The sequence below is a fragment of the Myodes glareolus genome, chromosome 4, assembly GCF_982192425.1.
Source record: "Myodes glareolus chromosome 4, mMyoGla1.1, whole genome shotgun sequence".
Taxonomy (NCBI): Eukaryota; Metazoa; Chordata; class Mammalia; order Rodentia; family Cricetidae; genus Myodes; species Myodes glareolus.
This window is the reverse complement of record NC_142029.1, coordinates 644,363-663,378: the sequence shown is the minus strand read 5'-3', so window position 1 is coordinate 663,378 and position 19,016 is coordinate 644,363. Positions and strand designations below refer to the sequence as shown.

The window sequence follows — 19,016 nt, the reverse complement described above, 5'->3', positions numbered from 1 at the left end:
ACACGCTACATGAAGAAGCTCTGGGGCATGTACGAACTGGTTCAATGGAATAACTGAGAAAATTTTCAGTTCTCTCCTCCCTTCATCTGCATCAGAAGTTAAAGATAAGGTTCCTACATTTGCTTGGTTGAAGGGACCTTCTGCGAACGACCCCTACTCCCACCCCATGAAGTAGAATCCTGTAAAGTAGATTGAAGCTTGTGGGGTTGGACAAAAGCTCTCATGTGGTATGTATGATCATGCGAGTGTAGATCTATATGTTCCGGGGACTTGCCTGGCCCACAGAAGTGTATGTGAAGGTCAACTGTGTCATTATCTCGTGCCCTTGGAAGAGGGTTTAATGCAGGGTTGTGGGCAGTCCACCAACCTGTGGAATGCGTGGATATTAAAATAGTACTTCCTAGGTCTTTCTCCTCTTTTTCCACCTGGAAAGAGGCTGAGATGGAGGCAGCTGCTAGAAGAGGAGTGGAGGCAGTGGGATTAGAGTCCCTGAGAGTGCAAAGACTGAAGGTGGGGGAATAGAACACGTCTGGTGGAGGGGAAGATTCCTATCTTTGCATAAAGACCAGCTCTCAGCGTGGAATTATGGTTCTTCTATTTATTTTCGACAATGCCTAGACCCTTCCAGAATATCAGCAACATGAATTTGGATAATGCACTGTTGAAAATGTTTGCCATTGAAAACAGTTCCTATAGTGTTAGAGTGGCGTTGTTCCTTCTAGGTGATTTTCGGGGTCTTCAGGGTCAGCCTAGAGCTAGAAGATGGAAGGACAAGTGACAAAGACAGGGGGAAGAGGGGACACAGGACAGGAGGAGAAATAATCATCTCAGACCTGTCGGAATGGTGAAGTCATCACCATAAGTCCCCACCACAGACTCTCTCCTGAGTCTGTCATGAGATGGTTTGTAATGTTTTCAGGACACTTCTGTAGATATTCCAGTGTGTGCTGTGGACCCTGCTCCTCAGAAACGTACAGACATGGACAGCTGCACAACATGGCTTACAGTGTGCAAGTAGTGGGTCCAGATCCAGATTCTGATGTCCCCACTTGGTTTGAGATGTGTGTCTTCCCTCACTCTCTCCCCTCACTGTGAGGGTTCCCACGGGCTGGTGTTCTCATCCTCCATCACTTGGTAGGTGACCCTGCATCTTCTACCCTTTCTGCTTCTGCTCTGGCCAGAGGTTGGCTCACCTGGAAGGAGTGGAAGAGGTACCAGAAGCCCCAGGCATTGATGACATTGTAGTACATGGAGAGGAAGAAGGAGACCACCACACTAGCAACACCTGTAAGCAAGCGGAGGGCCGTGATGAAGACCAGATGTATGCGATTTAACAGTGGCACTTGAATGACAGAACTATGGTGACATCCCCAAACAGGAACACTTTTCCTTCAGGTTCTTATTAGACCTGATACCATACCTATGATCTCTCCCTAGGGGTTATTCTTCCTAACCACTCATCATCTGAGGCAGGAGACTAATGATAGTTTTTTGACAGCTAAGTGTCAGGTCCTGGGCTCAGTATTTTGTGTGTCGTTAGTTCTCACAACAGTATTGTCTTTTCAAAGAGCAAACTGAAGCTCAGAGCTGGCTCAAAACTACCCAGTAGAGCTACAGAGAAGTGCCAACCACATGCCTGAGATGATACTTGCTCCTTTTGGAGGTTGAATCACTGGAGCCAACCCCATCTATGTGGCAGCAGTGAGGTGTGAAGCAGACAGACAACCCCTAACTCCAACCCGCTCTGACCTATGAGGGTCCCACAGTAGCACCGTGAGAAAGGGAGAGTTTGCCATCATGTGGCACTCAAGTGGACTCACACCGCCAATCTTAGTCATCCCACACATAAGCAAGAGCTCTAAGTTGTTAACCTTGAGTGTAGTGGACTATACCAGCATCAATATCATCAAATAGCAGCTCTCTACACCCAACTGGGAATTCTTGCCAGTATCCGGGTGTCAGTGTCCAAGGGGCCAGGCAGCCTCTCTTGTCTTTCCAGTGTACAGTGCTGCCTCAGCACTCTGCAGTGGCCTTTAGAGCTCTTCACAGGGAGGAGGCAGTTTGAATATGACTCTTAATACCCCTGACACATTTCTTCTAAAGCTGCACTATCTCTTATCAAATTGACCCTTCTTCATTCCTGAGCTTTTTTATCTGCTTCCCTTTCTGGGACATGAAGTGCACTGAACATTTATGGCCACTGATGGCCCTGGACTCTGGGCTTTCACAAAACAGGAGAACCATATCCTGGCACCAGGAGATAATGACTGAAGGTCACTCTGGAAGGGCGCAGTGGGCCACACCTGGCATGCATAGATGCCTTGACTTCTGCATACAGGCATTACTATGGTGCCCCAAAGCCCCTAAGTGGTGTGGTAAAGATGAATAAGCTCACACAGTCATGCCATTTTCAGTAAGCAGGGACAGTTGTGTACATTCCTAGGTGGTAGGTGGCTGGGACTGAATGAATGCTTCTGTGCCAGGCACTGAGGTCCCGAGTAGAGATGCCCCAAGGTGAGAGTTTCCCTCGGGGGTGGGGTTCCACATGAGGGTCAGAATTCAGGGCCCTCTCTACCCAAGTTCAATGGTAGCCCTCCCTGGGCTGTCAGTTCACCCAACCACAGGTCCTGCTCATCGACAGCAACCTGAACGCCTGTCATACCCAGGAACACACAAATCTCTGTCAGAGGAACTGAAAAGGATCCCACATACCGACACCACTGAGGTAGGGGCTGATGGTCCTCCAGGCACCGATGCTGCCCTGCCGCATGCGCTGCCCCACAGCCAGCTCCAGGTACAAGAGCGGCATCCCCTCTACGATGAGCATGATGATGTAGGGGACCAGGAAACTCCCTGTGAGAGGCCAGAGCTGAGCATCAGGTCAGTGTGAGAGATGGAATTTACCCTACCCCTCTCTCCATGCAAGTGTGCTTCTATCACCCAGCCTTTCCCCATCCAGTCCTCTTTCCACCCCATCCTTCGCCCTCAGACCTTTCCAACGAGACTCTATATTCCTGCTAGTGTGTCTTCCTCCTTCCACACATCCATCTTCTACAGTTCCTCTTACCAGACATCAGTCCACCCATCTATTTGAGCATTCTTTGATTCATTTATTCTTTCATATATCTATCTTCCTTTTCTTCCTTCTTTACCTCTATCTGTCCACTCAAAAATCTATTTATCTATTTCAAGTAAAGGATATGTTCCCACAAGCTTTTGGAGTAGTAGTCCAAACCTCAGAGGTTATAAAATAATCTCATTTTTTATCCACAGTGTCAAACAGTAACCACAGCAGGCCTAGTGAGTCCCATGGTCAGTTTGTATCTGTGATTGAGCCTACTTACTTGACTGTTAGGGGTCAGGTGGAAATCCAAGGCCTGGTGCCAAGTGGGAATGGGGACATTTTTAGCACTGCCCAGCAATCATTTGCATCTCTGTCCCAACCCCCAATCACACAGTTCAGAGAGATGAGCTCTGTAATCTTTTGACAAGCACACTAAAACAATTGAAAATTCACGAACAGATAAATCACATGTAATTCATATTGCAAATTTTATATAAAACTATGAGAATAGATCACATACCTGTATTTACTATCTAGAGTTTAAAACTTAGAAAAGCAACAGGGAAAATCTTTAAAACTTCATATTAGACAAAGATGTTTTAGATACAAAAGCGTGAGCACCATCTATGGAAGAAAATGTTGATAAATTGAAATACATGACATTTTCCCCATGAACAGCACTTAGCAGAACCAAAAGAATAACTAAAGACTTGGAGAAAAAAAATATATAAAACATGTACCTGAGAAAGCATGATAGGAGGCATGTATAGTGGAACCTCAAGACCCACGGACACGTCATAAGTAACACATCTTAGTGCACTGTGTTGCATCTTGGAGTACATCAGACAGTTATAAAGATTGGGAGTGCGCTGGCTCTTTAGGTCCCTAAATTTCTGGGGAAACCCCATGCAGAGCACACTGCTGGCTTTGAGAGAGAAGACAAGTGCAGCAGACAGCAAGAGCAAGAAAGGGAAAGCGTGAGATGCGAAATCAATTTTTATAACACTTCTGTGATTGCGACAATCTATCCTCAAGGTCAAAATCCTAATGACCTAGTCACTTTTGAAATACCCTACCTCTAAGCATTATTGAGTGGGGGATCAAGTTTCTAAGGAATGAACATAACAATATCTGTAAGTGGTAAATAGTCTCATCAAAAGATATTTAAAACTGGAACTCATTAGGAAAGTGTACACTTGTACAATAAGAGATAAGACAGATATGCTGTATCTTAATATAAAAGGTATTTCACAATTGGTTTGAAAATAAGTCTCCTAACCAACTCTTTTCTTTAATTTAAAATTCTAATGTACAAGGAGACCTTGACCTCAGAGGGAAGGCTCTAGAAAAAGGAGCATACTTGGTGAATTAAATATAGTCACTATTCTTCAGTGCTCTTCGTACAAAAAAGCGGAGGTCTCTCTCTCCCACACCCTATGAATCTAGGCTGGCCTTGGAAAGAGCTTTGTCCATCAGACTGAAAAGGACATGTGTATTCCAGAGGCTTGCAGCTTCTAACCCTCATGAGTATAGCCAGTGGATATCATATATGGAGTCCTTCCAGGCTCTCGAGGGTGAAGTGCTACATGATGGAGAATTGTGGACCCCTAGCACAAGCGCTGGGTGTGTAGGGTCTTAGCCACATAAGCAGGGCCAGATGGAGCTGTTGAGCAACTGTTTAGGGAGCCCACAGAGCTGTATGAAGTGATTGTTGCTGTAAATAGTTACTTTTCTGTTGGAAGAGGCCGCTTGTTGGTTCCTGGCCACTCAGCCCCAAAATAATCACCCAGAAACTGTATTAATTAAATCAGTGCTTGGCCCATTAGCTCTAGCTTCTTACTGGCTAACTCTTACATATTAACTTAACCCATTTCTAGTAATCTGTGCATCACCACGAGGTCATGCCCTACCAGCAAAGTTTCAGCACATCTGTCTCCGGCAGGGGCTCCATGACTTCTCCCTGACTCTGCCCTTCTTTCTCCCAGCATTCAGCCTAGCTTTCCCTGCCTACCTAACTCCTGCCTTGCTATAGGTCCAAAGCAGTTTATTTATCAATGGTATTCAAGCATACAGAGGGAAATCCCACATTGCTTTTCCCATCTTAGTTCTTCCACTTCAGTTCCATAAAAGCAAGATCTCTGACAGACTCCCAATGCAGTTAACAAAAGCAGGATATTTGCTATATAGAGTTATTGAAATTTTACCAGTTTTCCAGTGTAGGATCCAGTATACAGTCAGATCTGGTCTTAAAGTCTCCTCAGGCCTCTTCTTCTTTTTAACTTGACACTTTAGAAGTTTACCGGCAAGTTGTTTTGCGGAATGTCTCTCATTTGAGATTCTGGCAGAAACACTAAAGTGACCTGATGTCCTCCTTCAGAGGTACACGATGCCCCTTTGCCCCTTCTTGGCAATGTTGACTTTGTTCATGTGGCTTAGGTAGTGTCTGCTAGAATCTCTGCTGAAACTTAACTCTTTCCTTTGAAACAATAAAGAAATTTTGATGGGATACTTTTTCTTTGCTTTTGTTTTAGAACATGGTGTCATTCTATGATTTAGGCTGGAAGTCTTCCTGCCTCAGCCTCCCAAATGCTGCATTATAGGCCTGATTTGGAATTCAGTTCTCAGTCTACTGTGTGGTCATTTTACATGAACCAATAATGCTCGCCTAAAACAATAATTGTTGCATTAGTTGTGTTTTATAATTTTTCTGCCCATGACACGCCCTCTCATGTTCAAGTGGTTTGTCATGCACAACAGATAACCAGCACATATATGAACATTTTTTTTTGTTAGCATCCCTGCTACCATTATGTCTATATTAGCTTGGGTGGGTCGAACACTTAGATGAAGAATGGCTGGGAGAAAGTAACATGGTTCTTATTCCTAAGTTCCCTGGAATCTGCCAACATATCTCTACCAACACTGTATCATTTGCCAGTACATCTCCACTCTGCCCATCTCTGGCTCCCATTTTTAGGTGTCTCCTTGGTTTTGTGATACTCTGCCCACTTTACACATCAGTCTCTTACCGGGTCAAACCCTCTTTTCTTGCTCCTTACACTTGAGACAAAATTTCCACTCCCTCTTTAATCTCCAAGGACTTCTCTCCCTCTGTGGCCACTGTTCCCTGGCTTAGGAGGCCTTAACACCTTCTCTTTTGTCTCCCCTTTTCCATTTTCTGCACACATTTGGCCTCATTAGAAGCTTTCCTCTCTTCCTTCTACTCTGTAAGACTTACTTTTTGAGTAATGAGCTATGTGGAAATACATTAACCACAATTTTCTCCTGGTATCTGTCTCCTTGCCATTGAGGAAGCTTTTGTCCCTTACTCAGCTCTGCATGGTACTGGACAAAACCGGAGCCCAGGAAGTACTTGGTTACCCACTGTAGGTTAGTATCTTCTGGGTCTTACTGGACTTTTTAATGAATATCGGTTTTTTTTTTTTTTACACTTCTTCAAATACTAAGGTGATCTCATAATTCCTGTTCTTGAGGCAATTGTCCACATACTATTTACAGCTATGCTACTCCCAGACTTCCAAGCCACCCACTGAGGACAGAGGAAGACTCTCTCTGGCTCACCACTGTCCTTTAGTTCTTAACAAAGGATCTGACAAGGAGCAGGTCCTTCACAGACTGTTGGTGATAACTCTTCTACAGTAATGGTTCTACTTAGGAGGGTAGGTAATGAAGATATCACTGGAGGATAATGGTGGAAATGTCTGGAAAGTCACCCGCTTTGCTAATAACAGAACATCCAAAAATTCACATAGGGCCCAGTAAGATGGTTTAGCAGGTGAAATCACTTTCTACCAAGCCTGATGACCTGAGTTTGATTCCTGGGGCATACACAGTGGAAGGGGAGAACAGACTTTCAAAAGTTGTCTTCTGACCACTACACAAAAAAATTAAAGAGATTAAAAAAAAAAGCCTAAGAAGTCACATAGAACTATTTTAACTTCCTTTGACTTTACTTGTGTGTGCATTAGATAAGACAGGAGAAAGTCTATCTATAAGGATGGGAAACGAGAGGTATTCTTTGGACTTATGATAAGACACTGTAGATAAACACCTAAAAACCTTTAGAGTGTTAGAACAAATGTCTTCCTCTGAAACAGACTTGCTATGAGAAAGAGAAAAAAGCAGAGATGATTTATCTGAGTATCATCAGGCAATGCTGTTGTTGATGAACAGTGCAGAAGGAAACAGGTTCCTTAAAGAAGAAAAAATACAATTGTTGAATTTAAAGCTCAGTAGGAGCAAACAGTAGAGCATAGTCACAATGATGAGCTAAGCTCACAGAAAAAGAACCAAGAGGTGGACGTCATAAGTGTAGAGACAAGGCATGGCAAGCAAGCTTAAGCCCTTAATTGAGGGGGAGAGAACACCACAGACATAACAGTTAGAATGTGTGCAATAATGAGATTTGTAAGACCATTTCCTGACAGTGTGACTGAGATTATAGATCATCACATATATTTCCATGATACTTTAAGTTCCTTGGGTACCTAAGAATTAATCAAATTAGCCACAGAATTCTCCATCACAGAATTAAACATCTGAAAACAACAGAAAAAAAATCTACAGATTTTTGAGCAAAGGAGATTGCCGCTCATTCATGGTGCTACGAAGGAAAGATAGTCTCAGACACTGAGTTCTTTATTTTCTGTCCCTGCAAGAATTACTTGTTGATAAGCTGCAACACCAGATCAAAAGAAAGAACTCAAGTAAGGAGTTGTGTTATAAAATAAGTAATCAATAGTAAATAAACAAGCAAAACAATTAAGTATAAAACTAATACTGTTGATTTCACTGGAAAATAATATAAAAGAGAAAAGGAATTTACGAATAGGTAACCATGATATTACAGTAAAATATCATTGTCACATTGAAACCCCAGATTATATTTTTTAAATGTGCTATGTAGAATGGGGTAAGGAAAGGGGCAGGAAGTAAAAGCATGCTGTGGTTTGAAGGTGTTCCTCACGTTTCATGTGTTGGAAACTCAAGTCCCTAATTCATATGGTAATGATATATGTAGGTGGGACCTATGAGAGATGATCGGATCTTGGGGGATCTGGATAATGAATTAATGGAGCATATAGGGGGAGTGGCTTTGGAACAAAAGTTTTTCTAGGCAGATTGCTCTGTTTCAGCATTGAGGTTCTTTGTAATGTTATAGTACAGCATAATGCAGAACAGAGACAGGCACTCTGTTAAGCAATCTTCATTGTTAACTTGAGTACATTTAGAATCACTATAGGAACAGACCTCTGGATCTGTCAGTGAGGATGTTTACAGGAAGATTTAATTGAAAAGAGAAGACATATTTTAAATATGGGTGGTGCCATTCAGTGGGCTAGGGTTCTGGACTGAATACAGAAGGGGAGATTGTTCAGTCAGTGAAAGGTTTGCCTTACAAATGGAAAAACCTGAATTTTGATTCTCAACACCTACAGAAAAAACTGATTATCCCTTCCACCCCAGTTTGAGGAGACAGAGACAGTAAGTTCTTGGGGCTCGCTGGCCAGCCAGTCTAGCAGAATCGGTGAACTCCAGGTTCAGTTCAGTCTCAAAAAATAAAGTACAAGGGGCTGGAGACAGGACTGGTGGTTAAGAGCACATGTTGCTCTTGTAGATGACGTGGGTTCAATTCTCAGCACCCACACGGTAGCTAACAACTCTCTATAACTCTTGTTTCAGGGGATCCAACACCCTCTCTGGCTTTCATGGGCACCAAGCTTGTACATGATATGCAGACATTTATGTAGACAAAACTCTCATAAAATAAAAATAAATGCTTTTAAAATTTTAAAAATAAGGTGCAGAGGAATTGAGGAAAATGTAATATTTACCTCTGGCCTTTACCCACACGTGTATAGATAACATATGAACAGGCACCCACACACCCATGTGTGTGCATCGACATGCACGCAGATGTGGGAATGGGTGATGGAAGAGAAAACATCGGCTTTCCTGTTCCTTCTGCCATTACGTCCTTGCCAGGCTGGACTGTACCCTAAGGCTGTGAGCTGAGTTCTTCTCCCCTTCAGTTGTCTTCGCAGGGATTACGTCACAGCAGAGAGAAGTGGAGCCTACGGAGACAGCACACTCGTCGACCGTTCAGCCTTCAGATTCTTGAGCTAAACACACATCCATGATTTTTAAATTACTCACTTGGTGCTCTTCAGTCACAACAACACAAAATGGAATGCCAACGTGTTAAAAGTCTCAACGCCACAGGGCGATAGCAAAGATAACATTTCATTCTTGATACTGACGGAGGAAATAAATATTTTTTCCCAAAAATTTAAATTGGTTATTGGCAGAGTAAAATCAGAACTTAAAACTTGTAATGATTGGAGAGAGAAAAAAACTCATTTTATGTTATAAGAGATCAAAATGCAACAATCAAACAGCAAGACAGCATAAAACAGTCAATAGTCAGTAGGTGGTGGTACCCACCTTTAATTACATCACTTGGGAGACAGAGGCAGGTAGATTTGAGTTTGAGGTCAGCCTGGTCTACAGAGTGAGTTCCAGGGCAGCCAAGGCTACACGGAGAGACCCTGTCTCAATAATAATAATAATAATAATAATAATAATAACAAGAACAACAAATATAGTCTGATAATGATTTAAATGGATTGAACTCTTTCACTAAAAGATTGTGACTATTTAATAATAAAGTGTCAAACTTTAAAGCAGTTAAATGGAAAATGGTTAATGTGTTGTTACTTCTATAAATGGAATTCTATCGAGCTATTTAAGTTTATATTTTTAAAGAATATGTTATGATTTTGAAAATAATTACAAAAGGTTTTCCCCTCCATTTTATTATTTCTTCCTTTTCCTCCTTTCTTCCTTTTCTTTCTTCCTTTTACTTATTTCTCTCCTGTTTTTTCCGAGACAGGATCTCACTACACACCATAGACTGGTCTTGAACTCTGCCTCAAAATCTTCTGCCTCAGCTACCTGAATGCTATTAGCATGACCACGTGTATGCATGCCTGTACATATGCCAAGTCACGTGTGTAGAAGTCAAACGCAAAGGTCAGAGGAAAATGTGCACGAGTTGGTTCTCTCTTTCTCTCATGTGGTTCTGGGAAATGAACTCAAGCCCTCAGGTTTGGAAGCAAGAGCCTTTCCTCACTGAGCCATTTTGCTGGCCCCTGGGCTAGGTTAATTTTAAGAGCAAAGCATCAAATGACAGGTAAAATGTAGTTCTATTGTTTTTGAATAAAAATAGGAACAGTTATTATATCTGGGTGGCAGAATTTCAGGGGGTTTTGCTGTTTGTTATGTTTTGTGTGTGCTGAGGATTCAGCCTAGGCCCCACTCACTCTAGATATATATCTTCCTACTAAGCTTTATCTCTAGACCCTGATTCTGTATTTTTATTCATCCTATATTTCTCTATTTTACAGAATTCCTACTCATACCATGGGTTTTTCTGGAGCATGCAATTACTTATCTTTGTAATTACCAAAGCAATACACTGTTGAACACAAGGATCTCATTGGAAGGTAGATTCTTTTCTGAGTGCTATTTATCTCTAGGGCCAAGCCCTTACATTGAATTCTATCTCTTTGAGACTCAAAATAGAGATAGAAAACCCAAAGTTAGCAACTTACAGAAAGTCAACTCATGTTTTCCGACTCTCGGTCTCTCTGTACTTATATACCTTCATCTCTACAAAACCCACGGTAGGTATCTATTAACCTGATTTCCTTCTTGAGTCATGCACTTTCTTGATTTAAGAAGCGCATCCTAGATGACACTGCAGCTCCCTGTGATGGGAACCACTTAAAGAGCCATTGCTATGCTCAATGTAGGACTCTGTACTACTTTGTTTTCCGTTTACCCCCTTCCGCCTCAGTTTATTCTACAGGTTCCCATTGGGATTGACTCAGATCCACGTTTTAAAAACAAAGAGCAAAAGCACAGGTGAGGAAAAGTGAAATCATTCTTCTTGTTTCTGACCACCTGGGTCTAAAGCTCTGCGAATTTCTCTCTAGTCCTTTCTCTGTACCTATCTGGTAACATCCTCCCTTCATCCACTCCCCAGTTTATCTCTGGCTTCCGTCCTGCTGTGCTTCATAGTGAAGATCACACCGCTCTCCTGCTTAACCCTGGCCTTGCTCTCAAGAGTAAAAACTGAAGTTCTTCTGTAGTCTGTGAACAAGGGCCCTTGAGAACACACTGGCTACCTCTTCACCCCTTCTCACCTCTCCTATCATTGCCTTGGTCTCTGCTTCATGTATCACAGCCACTTGGAGGATCTGGATATTTCCCTTAAATGTATGCTCTCTGTGCCTTTCACAGTTTCTCCGCTAGGAGTAGTCTACCGTTAATTCTGTCTGATGTCCTCATTTAATGATGACATTGCTAGAGGCTTTCTAGACTCCCTCTTATATCAAATCCTTCTTCAGTCATTTCAGTAAACAGCCTTCTGTGAACGCCCCGTCTGTGCTGTGCATAGGATGTTTATACATTTGCCTCTTCTTGCCCCCAAAGTAGTCTCCACCTCTGCTAGCTCCCCCATAATATAAGTCCTGCCTTGTGGCTGATACTCAATAAATACTTGTGAAATGACTTAAGTGTTTAGAAGTTTTATATCATTCATTTTTAATTATTTTAAGCACCTTTCTCCTTAGAACAAAATACAAGACAGTGATTACAGACGGTGAAGAATTCCATAGGAAGGTTTTTAAAACTCTCTAGGTTCATACCTAGACCAACTCAGACAGGACTTCTGGGGGTGGGACACTGGGAATGCATACATCATATACATATTCACATAGAATTTTACAGCTACTGGTAATTCTATCATGAAAGTGAATGGAGACTTCTCCACCAACACATGGGCACTACATCTTGTCACTTACCCTCTCCACCATGGGCTGAGACCATCACCACAGAGGAGAGATGGCTTAGCCTAGGTGTCTCAGAAGGCTGCATGGGATACTTTTGATTTGGGTAGAAGGAGGTTTCCAGGGGAGGGTGAGGGGAAGAAGTACACAGATAGGAAGGACATCAGACATTGTGATGTGTACTCAGAGAAGGGCAGAAATAGAGAAAAGACTGGGACGTAAGGCACATGGGACCTTTAAAGGGGAACACAGAGGACACACAAACTCTTGGCCAGGCCGCCTCCGGTGTCCAGCTGAAGCCCTGACTGAGAGAATCACAAGAGGAGTCCTGCCTTTATCAGATCAAATACAGAAGCTACAGAGTACTTCAAAAAGAGTACCGTTTGGAGGCAAGGATGATTTAAGCCTCTATTACTCCTGAAGTCACCTTTGCTTCTCTGGGCATGTTTCCCTTCTGTAACAGCCAGGGTCAACCTTGGCATTTCTGTGAAGACTGACTTGAAGATTTGTAAAATGCTCTGCAGAAGCCCAGTGGAGTAGACTGTCGCTAGAACTGATGCTGGAAGAACTTCAGAAGTGGGTCTTCTATGGCTTGGACCACAACTTTAGGGCCCAGTACCTGGACACTCATTTTGGAAATTTTATGTGCTAACTAGAGGCTTAATTCCTAACCTCTGACACTCAGGTTCTGTTCCACCCAGAACTATAGAAACAGCACAAGACAGCCTGAATGTGCATGCACACACCCTAAGAAAACACGGTAGAGTAAGACCCAGTTCATTCCTGGACACTTTGGTGGGCACCATGCCCAGATTGGATGACTGATTGTGCCATATGTCACCATGGTACCTGACTCCAGTGGTGTATACAGGCCTTCCCAGAGCAGCTCACACACCTAGCCATCCTCACCTCTTCTGGGTCTTGCACCCTGTGTGGTATTCTGGAGACAGTCACAGTGGGAATGTTTATACTAGGATGGAAAACAGATGCTGTGACTTAGGACCCAGTACAGCAGGCCAAGCCCCCAGCAGTTGAATGAATGGAGAAATTTGAACAGCTCTGACCCTTCTTCCAAGGTATAGTCTAGGAACTGGTAGTATCAATGGGCCCTGTTTAAAAGTGTCAGATCCTGGGATCTGGAAAGGTGGCTCAGTGGTTAAGAGCACTGACAGCTCTTCCAGAGATCCTGAGTTCAATTCCCAGAACCCACATGGTGGCTACAACCATCTATAATAGGATCTGATGCCCTCTCTGCCATGAAGAATGCACATACATAAAACATAAATAAATTTTAAAACGTGTCAGATCCTTGCTGGGCAGTGGTGGCTCATGCCTTTTTTTAAAAAATTGATTTTATTGAGCTATATATTTTTCTCCACTCTCCTCCCTTCCCCTCCCCTTCTATTCTTCCCTCTCCCCTGGTTCCCATGCTCCTAATTTACTCAGGAGATCTTGTCTTTTTCTACTTCCCATGTAGATTAGATATATGTATATCTCTCTTAGGGTCCTCTTTGTTGTCTAGGTTCTCTAGGTTGTGAATTGTAGTCTTGTTTTTCTTTGTTTTATGATTAAAAGACACTTATGAGCGAGTACATATGATTTTTGTCTTTCTAGATCTGGGCTATCTCACTCGATATAATGTTTTCTTGATCCATCCATTTTCCCGCAAAATTTCAAGATGTCATTATTTTTTCTGCTGTGTAGTACTCCATTGAGTAAATGTACCACACTTTCCTTCTCCATTCTTCAGTCAAGGGACATTTAGGCTGTTTCCAGGTTCTGGCTATGACAAATAATGCTGCTATGAACATGGTTGAACACATGACCTTCACACTGACACAGGAGGCCACTTCCTAAATATAACCCCAGTAGCACAGACACTGAGAGAAACAATTAATAAATGGAGCCTCCTGGAACTGAGAAGCTTCTGTAAAGCAAAGGACATGGTCAACAAGACAAAACGGCGGCCTACAGAATGAGAATCACTAACCCCACATCGGACAGAGGGCTGATCTCAGAAATTGGTCATCAAAAGAACAAATAATCCAATAAAAAATGGGGTACAGACCTAAACAGAGAATTTTCAGCAGATGAATCTAAAATGACCAAAAGACACTTAAGGAAATGCTCAACATCCTTAGCCACCAGAGAAAAGCAAATCAAAACAACTCTGAGATTCCATCTTACACTAGTAAGAATGGCCAAGAAGAAAAACACTGATGACAACTTATGTTGGAGAGGATGTGGGGTAAAGGGAACACTTCCGGCTTTGCTGGTGGGAGTGCAAACAGCTGCTTTGGATATCGGTATGGTAATTTCTCAGAAAATTAGGAAACAACCTTCCTCAAGACCCAGCAATACCACTTTTGAGTATATACCCAAAAGATGCTCAATCATACCACAAAACCACGGGCTCATGCCTTTAATCCCAGCATTTGGAAGCAGAGCCAGGCGGATCTCAGTGAGTTCAAGGCCAGTCTGGTCTACAGAGCAAGTTCCAGGACAGCCAGGATTGTTACACTGAGAAATCCTGTCTCGAACCCCTCCCTGCCAAAAAGTCAGACCCTGCCCTCTCTCTATAGGTTTCTGAGGGGAAAATCCATTCTAGATGCAACATTTCGAGTAAGTGGCAGAATTAAGAGGACTAAAAGAACTTACTTCCTATCATAGAGGGAAATGAGAGTTTTGAAGGGAAATGGAACATTAATTCTAAGAATAACTTGACCCTCTATAAAGCCAGATGCCCTCTAGTTTTTGGATGGTTGAGATGGAGGAAGGACAGAGAGGGAGAGGACGGAAAGAGCTGTCTTGAGTGAGGGAGCCATTATGTGGCTAGAGAGAAACCTGGCACTAAGGAAATTCTCAGGAATCCACAAGAATGACCCCAGTTAAGACCCTAAGCAATAGTGGAGAGGGTGTGTGAATTGGTCTTCCCCTGTAGTCAGATTGATGACTACCTTAATTGTCATCATAGAACCTTTATCCAGCAACTGATGGAAGCAAATGCAGAGATCCACAGCTAAAAACTGAATTGAGCTTCCGGAAACCAACCCAAGAAAAGGAGGAGCAATAATATGAGCAAAGGGGTCATGATCATAATGGGGATCCCATAGAAACAGCTGACCTGAGCCAGTGGGAGCTCACTACTCTGGACTGATAGCAGGGGAACCTGCATAGGACCAAACTAGGCCCACTGAATGTGAGGGACAGTTGTATGGCTTGGACAGTCTGTGGGGCCACTGGCAGTGGACCAGGACTTATCCCTAGTGAGTGAAGTAGCATTTTGGAGTCCATTCCCGTTGGAGGGCTACCTTGCTTAGCCTAGATATAGGAGGGAGGACCTTGGTCTTGCCTCAAAGTCAGAAGTCAGACTTTGTTAATGCCACTTGGGCAACCTTATCCCCTCTGAGGAATGGATGGGAGCTGGGGAAAAGTAAGGGGGGGCAGGAGGAAGGGAGGGAGTGGGAGCTGGAATAGATAGGTAAAATGAGAAAAGATTGTTTGAAAAATAAACTTAATTAAAAAACAAACAAATAAACAAAACAAATATCTAGAGAATAGTTAAGAGGGGGGAACTGCATAATCCATATTTTCTCTAGCCACACTTCTCTCTTTCTTCCACACATTTTACATACATTCAAATATACCGTGTGTGTGTGCGCGCACACACACACACACACACACACACACAATTTGTGTAAGCTGTTAGTGCCTGTATGTTTTCACACACTTGTGTTCAGCACATTTGCAGCCTAGAAGTAATTAACTCCGTGGACTGTTCAGGTAATGGTGCCATCATAAACAAGAAATCAAGCAGTCACGTGACAGTGTGGTTTACCTAGCTTGTGACTGTGAACTATGGATCCGGATTATTAAGGCAGGCATACTGAAGGTGTAAAATCTGCTTCTGAAAATAATCCTTTTCAAAGCCAGTTATGAAGCATTAGAAGCATGTGATGGCATGTCTTCTACCTATGGAGTATTTGAATGCTTCAGATTTAAATAAAGGAGCCAGAGAATTAAGAATGCACTGTGTTTTGTATTTTGTTTATTAACCTTTTGTTGAGTTGATTTTGATCTGGCTAGAGTGATAGGAGGAGGGAGGGTTAGATTTTCTTTAAACAGGTTAAATTTTGTAATGCACTAATTTAACACCTTTCACTGTTCTGATGGTGAGAAAAAAAGGGCGCTGATTAGATTTCCCCCACATGTACACACACACACGCACACGCACACACACACACACACACACACACACACACATGCTACTAGGCAAATAGCCACCCAGAGACCTACTCTAAACACTTGAGAATACTTTTTTAAAATTCTTTTTTCTCTGCATGGTTTTAAGCACAACTGTTTAAAAATGTTAGTTTTAAATCTAACTTCTCCCTTCACTTAACATATGTTAAAATATTAAGATAAAATCTTATTAAAAACTTTCTTTGAGGCTGTCAAAAGTGAATTTTCCACAATTTATTGAAACAATCCCTTTTCTGAAGGGCTTAAAAAGTTTCTAATATTTTGGTCTTACTAAAAGACAGTGATTGTGATATTTTCTGCCTCAGTTGGAAAGCTGACTTCTCCTTTAGACAAGGTTTTAGAAAGTGGAATTGAAGAGGAAGCTTTTGTTTAGATGTGTGTGTGTGTGGTGTGTATGTATATATACCAAGTCTTACTTCCTTCATGCCATACTGACTCCAGAAAGTTCCTTGGCTTTCTTTGGAAGGTCTCAGTCCCGGAGTGCCCCACTCCTTGCTCCGATGAGGGAAGGCAGGGTGAGGGTGCTGCTGTCTTTTCCACCCTCTCTCCCAGTTGCCTGCCTCCCCCCACTCCGGTCAGAGGAAACAAAACAAAACAACAGCAGAATCAAGAAACAAATTATCCGGGTGTGGATTTATTTGTTTTTCCTGCCTTCTATGATTCCAAGTCCAAACCAAGTCTCCATATCCACAAACCAATCTTTTTTTTTTTTTTTTTGTAAGAAAAATTAAAGAAAGAACTCACGATCCTTTTGTGTTTCAACCTGTGGTCAGGAATTTAAATTTCGGACCTGCAAGTTGCATGGCAACTTCCTGTTAAACCGTTTAACTGCTCACTTTTATAGAGGGGTGACTGCAGGGTCCCGCCGCTGCCCCGCATCTGCTGGAGTGGCAGCTCCGGCTCAACACCGCGAGGCTCAGTATCTTAGGGCGAAAGGCCCTGCGCCTCAGCGTTCTGGACTGTCTTAAGGGCCACTTGCCCTTTATGCGAGTGGGATCAAGCACTGCCACCCTGAGCTGGGCGCTCGGGACAGAATGCCGCCCTGAGCTGGGGCGCGCGGGACTGAACGTCACCGCCACCCGGCGTCCAGGCACCCGCCGCGTCCTGCGTGCCCGCACTCACCTCCGCCGTACATCTGACACAGGTATGGGAAGCGCCACACATTGCCCAAGCCCACCGCGTAGGAGATGCAGGCAAACACGAATTGCAGCGGGTTGCCCCATTGAGGCCGTGCTTTCTCCATGGCCGGCGTTCGCTCTCTGGTAGGGCCTGGTCTCTGGCCACTGCTCGCCCGCCTTTTAATTGCTAATCTCATTAACGCCCAGAGGGGCGAGGCCGGTAAGCGGGGAACTGCGAGCCCCACCCCGCCGACCCCGGCGGGGAAGACACCCCTGCTTGGCACCGGGTGTGGACTTCAGAGCTCAGGGAAAGGATCACATTTCCTCCACCTCTTACTGATTCATCGATGGCAATTTTATATATGCCAGGCACTTCAGAGCAACGGGAAAGAACAGCACCCTCACTCCGGAGCTGACATTCGGATGGCGGGAACATTTAAATGCCGCGAATAACCTTGTTCTAGACTTTTTTTTTTTTTTTTTTTTTAACCTACAGAGGCAGTTTCATTTGGTTCGTACCACCTAATCATTTAAATTGGAGGTGAAGGGACGATTTAAAGGGGTAAGTCCTAAAACCAGATAGACAAAGACCCAAGACGTTCCTAGGAGAGATGACTTTTGCAGGGAGAGGGTGGGTGTGGAGGCTCAGAGGAACCCCTTGAGAGACCCTGAGTTTGATCCTAGCACACACGGGAGACCCAAGTTTCTCTATCTACTGGCTGTTCCCTATGCCCGCAGTGTGCAGAATTAGGTTTTGAACAACTGCTGTGAGACCAATGGGAGCTAGAGGTTCTCGTCTTAGGCTAGGTGGAAACCTAAGATTTTCATGCTTTTGCCGATCCAGCGAGGAAATGTAGTTGAACTGGACTACACAAAGTTTAGTGCAGTGACTTAGGAAGAGTCTGTTATTTCTGTCTCTACTCCACTACTGACTAAGGTCTGTGACTTGGGCAAGTCATTTAACGTCTTTGACACTGTTTCATCTGTAATAGAAAAACAAGCAAACAAATCCCTGCCCCCCCCCCCCTTCCAACAAGCTTAAAATACCTATCCTGGAAGTTTTAACCTTAAAACAGTGAAAAAGAAAGCCAAGTCACAACACAGCAGAAGGAAGTCTGGATACTTAAGTTTCAGATTATAGATTTTCCCCCCTCTCCTGCTTCTTCCCATGCCTAGTCCCAGTGCATTGCTGATGGACATTTGTGTTGTTTCAGTCTGTGGCTGCTATGAACAGAACTAGTGTGAGCATTCTAACATACTCCTCAGATGGATGCCCTTACTGGAGGGAACTTTGGGACTATGGGCAGGGTTAGGAAATACCAGTTCACATTCTCATTAACGTCAGCTGCTCTGCATCCTTGTAAACCGCTCTCCATTCTGTTAAAAACAAAACAAAACAAAACAAAACAAACACAGCATTTCTTGAGGGCAGGTCCACAGCAGGAGTGGAGGTCAGAGAACAATCTGTGGGAGTCAGGCAAGCGACCTTACCATCTCCCTGGCCCTACCAGTCTGCTTTTAAAGTTCTATCTAGACTTATGACTGTGCATTGATGGCTCAATTTGCCTTTTGATTTCCCTGACAACTGACAAGTCTGTAGCCTTTTATATGCTCACCGGGCCATCTGAAGAGCCCTGGGTTTCTGGAATGTCTGCATAAGCTTTGATTAGTTTTTACCAGGCTGTCTTTTTCTACTGA

General features: G+C 43.3%; 1 protein-coding gene across 1 annotated transcript in view; it reads right to left on the bottom strand.

Annotated features, from left to right (window-relative positions):
• Window positions 1-17,604, bottom strand: part of LOC125393135 (sodium- and chloride-dependent transporter XTRP3A) — a 41,526-nt gene extending 23,922 nt beyond the window's left edge. The window contains exons 1-3 of the mRNA XM_087905118.1: window positions 17,323-17,604; window positions 2,713-2,853; window positions 1,194-1,285 (exon numbers count right to left, since the gene is read on the bottom strand). Coding sequence (XP_087761244.1) covers window positions 1,194-1,285; window positions 2,713-2,853; window positions 17,323-17,515 — 426 coding nt within the window. The 5' untranslated portion in view covers window positions 17,516-17,604. The remainder of the gene's footprint in view (window positions 1-1,193; window positions 1,286-2,712; window positions 2,854-17,322) is intronic.
• Window positions 17,605-19,016: the final 1,412 nt, after the last annotated feature.